Source organism: Dermacentor silvarum, chromosome 1, assembly GCF_013339745.2.
Source record: "Dermacentor silvarum isolate Dsil-2018 chromosome 1, BIME_Dsil_1.4, whole genome shotgun sequence".
In the NCBI taxonomy this organism is placed as follows: Eukaryota; Metazoa; Arthropoda; class Arachnida; order Ixodida; family Ixodidae; genus Dermacentor; species Dermacentor silvarum.
The window spans coordinates 379,749,464-379,754,916 of NC_051154.1; the positions used below are offsets into that span (position 1 = coordinate 379,749,464).

General features: G+C 47.5%; 1 protein-coding gene across 1 annotated transcript; it reads right to left on the minus strand.

The window, feature by feature from the left end:
• Positions 1-2,139: 2,139 nt before the first annotated feature.
• On the minus strand, positions 2,140-3,279 carry LOC125943701 (uncharacterized). The gene has a single exon (XM_049663166.1). The coding sequence runs from the start codon at positions 3,277-3,279 to the stop codon at positions 2,140-2,142; it is 1,140 nt and encodes a 379-aa protein (XP_049519123.1).
• Positions 3,280-5,453: the final 2,174 nt, after the last annotated feature.

The window sequence follows — 5,453 nt, forward strand, 5'->3', positions numbered from 1 at the left end:
CTGTCGGTGTTGTAAGGCAGCAAACAGGCTTGCTGTCGTTGCAAACAGCATTGCTGTCGGTGTCGGAAGGCATGCAGCAAACAGGAATTCTGTCGTTGCAAACAAGAATCTTGTCGTTGCCGACAAGAATGCTGTCGTTCCGACAAGAACGCTTTGACGGATTTTTTGACTGGGCATGTTAACGTTAATATAAAACAACCGGTATACAGGGTGTTTTTTTTTTGCTGCACAAAAAAAAAAATGCCTGTGGCAGTTCGCACAATTCCAGCCCTTGATCTAAATTACTCGATGAGGCAGCCATTACTTCTATGTGAAATCAAAATGCTTACTTGAATGATTCCACTTATGATATTTTGAACTAATTACTTTACCGTACATATTTCAATCTACCAAATGTAGCAGATGCGTTTGCAAGGTATATCGAATTGGAACGAATTCTGAGGATGGCACCGGTTTCAAGAAATGCGCCGTGAAAATTGTGAAAAAAAAGTTCTGTTGTTCCACCTAATTTTTAAAGAAAACGCTGTTCTATGCATTTAAACACAAAAGTAACTGGAACGCCAATGCACTTCGTCGCACACTTTGAAAATTATTATCTCAAAGCTGGTGTAGCCCTGAGAATTTGTTCGAAGTGTATATACTGTATATGCCTTGCAAACTCACCGGCTTCAATTCGTAGATTGAAATATGTGCCGTAAGGTAGTTAATTTAATAGTTAATTAGCGTAACTATGATAATTATTCAATTAAGCATTTGGATTCCTCGTAGAAGTAGTGGCCGCCTCATCAAGTAATTTAGAGCAATGGTTAGAATCGTGCTAATTGCCACAGGCAATTTATAAAGAAATGTTGCAGCTAAAGAAAAAAAAAACACCCTGTATGTATTTGGCGGGCTTTCTTCAGAGCTCAGAAAAAAGAACCAAGTAAAAGATAACATCTTGGAAGCGACTTCATTTGATGTTATTTAGCATGATTTACAACATTTACACTCACACTTATACCTTAAAATAAAATGCTTAAACAATGCATTATAGAACCTAGCTAATTATCCTCTTAATCGCGCTGTGATATACTATGATTAGCTCAGGACGTCTACGAAAAATATATGCCGCAGGTCTCAATCACCTAAGGTGTGCCACTTTGTTTTGATGCTTGGTTTGGGTTGCGTGAAACATGCTGCGTCTATCGTAGTTACGCGTATGTTGTACTATAAAACTTAATCTTGCCATCCAATTCATGTGGGGACCTTGTTTGAAGCCTACCACCCTCCTTACAGCCTTAACTGAATTGCACAGCAGGGAGATAATTTATGTGTGGCTATATAGCGCGTGTGTACCATGTAACTTGTGCCAAAATGTAAAGATGTGTAAGTGCCATGTAGCTGGACCGATCCAAGTTAATTAATGTTGTTTATCGCCGCTTAGAGCAAGTCAGACTATTTTTGGTATTTCTGCTAATTACATACGTATTTATTAATCAACTTCTGAAATATATTCAGAGCAAAAGCGTCAACGAGAAAATTGTAGACCATTCTGAGAAATTCCAGATCAGGCTTTCTGTGTCGCGCGGCACTTTTTCATGTTTCGCGGGCTTTTTTTCACGCTTGGAAAAACTTTTATGTAGCACGTATTGAGCTACAGAAAGCTAGATCGGGAATTTTTTCTGGATGGTCTACACAGTATTCTCATTGTCACTTTTGCGGTTTATATTTTATTTGAGAAGCTGATTAATGAATAACTGATTATGTAATCAGGCGGAATACTAAAAAAATTGTCTGACTTTCTCCAAGCGACGGTAAACAACATTAATCTGTCCAGCTACGTGACACTCGCACATTAAAAAAAATTATGTTGGCAAATGTTATGTGGGACACATGGTATACGTGGCTATACTACACTTACGACAAGCGATACTGATGTAAACAAACCTTCGATATCCAAGGTGTTCGTTCGGAGACCTTATCGAAACACCTTTGAAGGCGTATCAAAGAGGCCCACAGCTTCGCATCTGCCATTTTGCAAAAGCACCACATATGCCGACTAATTTCACGAGAAAGCTTTTGGAAGGAAAGAAAGGAAGAAAACTTTATTTTTCACTCAGGGCCTCACCGACCACCGATACTGCGTACCGGCGATGGAGACTACTCGTCTTCGGTCGTGGTGGTGACCTTGATGTCCGGCTCCAGCGTCGCGGTGACGAGGGCGTCGTCCAGGGCCCCAGGTGGTAGGCCGTCACCTGGCGGACGCAGGTTGAGCTCCGGAGGCGCGGCCGGAGGCGCGGCCGGGGGCGCGGCCGGGGGCGCGGCCGGGGGCGCGATGCGGCGAGCCAAGTCATCCGGGGGCTGCACCGTGGCCAGGCTGGTCGAGACCCCAGCTGCTGCGGCGCCGTGCCGGCCGCGAGGCCCACGGGTGGCGGCATCGCTCAGCCGGATGAAAGCCGTCGTGCACAGGAGGGAAGCCCCGAACATGAAGAGGCCGAGGAAGAGAGCCCTCACCATGCGCGTGTTCGACTTTGGCCTGGAGTTGTCGCGGCTGGAGCTGTCCTCGCTGCTCGGCACCAGGTACGAAGAGGACGTGGCCGTCTCCGTGTCGCGCTGCTGGGAAGTGGAGGTGGACGATGAGCGCCGCTGTCGAAACGCGTAGCGGGTCGAACGAAGCACGCGGCGCAAGAGCGAGTCCCAGCGCGGGGGCCTCGGCACCAGCATCGATTGCGACCCGGCGTCCTCGCGCAACTGACCCGTCGACCCACCGGGATGTGCTGCTTCGGCGCGGCCAGGTGGCTCCAGCAGGTCGCCATGATTCATGGCAGCGCGGCCCGGAAAGGTGGTAGGAGCGAGCGTGCGAGGTTCTGGTGGCCTACCCATGGTAGCGACGGTTGCAGCGGGTCGTGGCGCCGCTGGCATGGCCGCGGCGAAGCTGCGCATGTAGGGCGGCGTCGCCGGTCGCCTCCAGGACTTCTTCCACCAGGACCTCGACGCTGGCCTGGGCGCGCGGGGCTCTTGAGGGGGTGTCCATCGGCTGTGACCTGGTACGGCTCCGAGGCTTGCGGCGCCCAGGCGCCTGTTCTCCCTGGCGTCAAAGCGTTCCCAAGAGGCCCGGCTCACGGGAGCTGTGGTCGGAACCGGGCTCCCTATCGGACCGGACGAGGCCTTGTTTAGCTTCCGAGGTGGTTGCAGCTGGAAGTTAGGCAGCGAATGGGACGCCCGTTTCAGTTCTGGAGACGGTGTTGGGGCCGCTCTCGAAGTTCCCGGTGTGGAGGGGCTCGGGCGCTTGGTCGCCATTGTCGAGTCTCTTTTTTTTTTAACTGCCGAAATAGCGCGTGCATGAGAGAACGTCTTTCTTCTCGCGTATTACGGCACAATTACATCTTCTTTGTCACTCTGTGCGGTGCTTAATTGACCCTGTTATAATAATTCAACTAAGGTCTTACACCGCAAAACCGTTTTCAGAGCATTCTTGCATACGCTATCACGAAAAAAACGAGGTAACATTCTAAAATATACATTGATTTAAAATTCAAATAATTCGGTGCCCTTTGGCTTTCGAAGTCTCGCAGGACACGCGTTGCCGGTTTTGCTTTTATGCTGGTATTGGTAAGTGCTTCTTAATCCGGCCAAGCCCTTTGAGTGGATGTGTGCCAACGTTGCTCGTCACCACCACAAACTTGCTTCACAAGTTTTGGTAGCTTGGTAGCCCTCCGTTCTCTGTTTCAAAATTTAGTGCTCTCTCTGCTGCTCACAGCAGTGATAGACATTACAGGGCGGCTCTTTGAATGCTGTACTCCAAGCGCCCAAAGGCCATATATCACCGCTCCACAGCCATATGAGGGCATTTGGGTGATGGGGCTCGTATACAGCAGCCAGCTGCTGATTACCAGACGACGCGCTTGCTGATGACGAAGACAATGAAGTATCGTCGTACCTTTGGGGGGGGGGGGGAGTTTATTTGATAAACTTTCTCATCTAGTGGCCTCATTTAATTTCTCAGGAGTGTGTCGAATCCCCCTCGTGGGTGTGGGCCATGTTCAAACGGACTCAACATTAACATCAACAAATGACTATGCGATAAGCGTTCTGATGCTTCACCGAGTTTGTGGAATACACACACACACACACACACACACACACACACACACACACACACACACACACATATATATATATATATATATATATATATATATATATGCATATATGTCGCCGCCTAACCTCCTTTCCGCCCATCTGGGTCACTGAGTAGTACATGGTAAAATGGGTAGATCATCGGGCTACATTGCTGAGGAAACCGGAAGAGCTTTTTATTTTTCAGTATTATTGTGTGGTGTCTGCACATTGCGCATGATTGAGGCGGCGTTGATTCTCTTTGCTTGGCAAACTGGTTGCAATCCTTCCTCGGTGGTTGAGCTTCATTTCGTGTGCGCAGCATGCATGTTTTCGAAATGTTAATTTGAATTTGTGTTTAATCGTTGCTTTAAACGCTCTGTATAGGAGCTTTCTTTTTTTTTCCCTCGATTAATATTTGTTTTCCTCTTTTACGCACAATGCGCTTGATTGTACACTGTTTAACTTTATTAGAATATTGATATTTTTTTTGCATGAAAAACTGCTTAGAGCACATTTATTGCTTTAATCCTACTCTGGCGGATGTCCTTCGATTTTTCTTTTCTTTTTTTTTCTTCTTTTTTGGCGTGTACGCGTGTGTGTACAGCGGGCATGTTTTCAAAATGTCGATTTTTTAAAATATGGTTATCTCTTTGTAATGGCCACCTGCTATGCTCTCAACTGAGAGTGGTAATATTGAAAATAAATAAATAAATAAATAAATAAATAAATAAATAAATAAATAAATAAATAAATAAATAAATAAATAAATAAAACCAACTGTCTGACGGTGCCGACGTGGACGCGGCCCGCCTCGGTCTGAGAAAACCGAGCTTCAGGACTCTAATAAAGTTTTGTGAATGAATGAATGAATGAATTGTCTGACCAACTGGGGTCACTGGGTTGGTAATACCGGGTATGTGCCGAGCTTCAATGACGCCAACCTGGGTCGCTGAGTACGTGCAACTTGGTATGGACCGCTCTCGATTGGTAGAAACACAAGAACTCTAATGGCGTTTTTCACTGGTCGATCTGGAGCAGCCGCCGAAATCCTCGAGCGAGCGCTCGCAATTCACTAATCCTAATCGGCCAGCGGAGAGCGAAAATGCTCCGCGCTGGATCGTACCGAAAGTCTGCGCACGCACGTCACAAAAATCGACTCCCGCTCTGCATGTTTCTATGGCCACCAAGATCGCCGTCCCCCAGCGAGCGGAAGTGACGTATACTTTTGTCCTATTTCCGCCCGAATCCGCGCCTCGGCAGCGGAGCAAGTGAGAGCGATCCGGCGCGGAGCGAGTTGATCCGAAACGACCAGTGAAAAGTGCGAACCCGCTCCAGCTCGACCAGTGAAATTC

Excerpts from the sequence above, each read along its gene's own strand:
- LOC125943701 (XM_049663166.1), bottom strand. The coding sequence starts at position 3,279 with ATGGCGACCAAGCGCCCGAGCCCCTCCACACCGGGAACTTCGAGAGCG.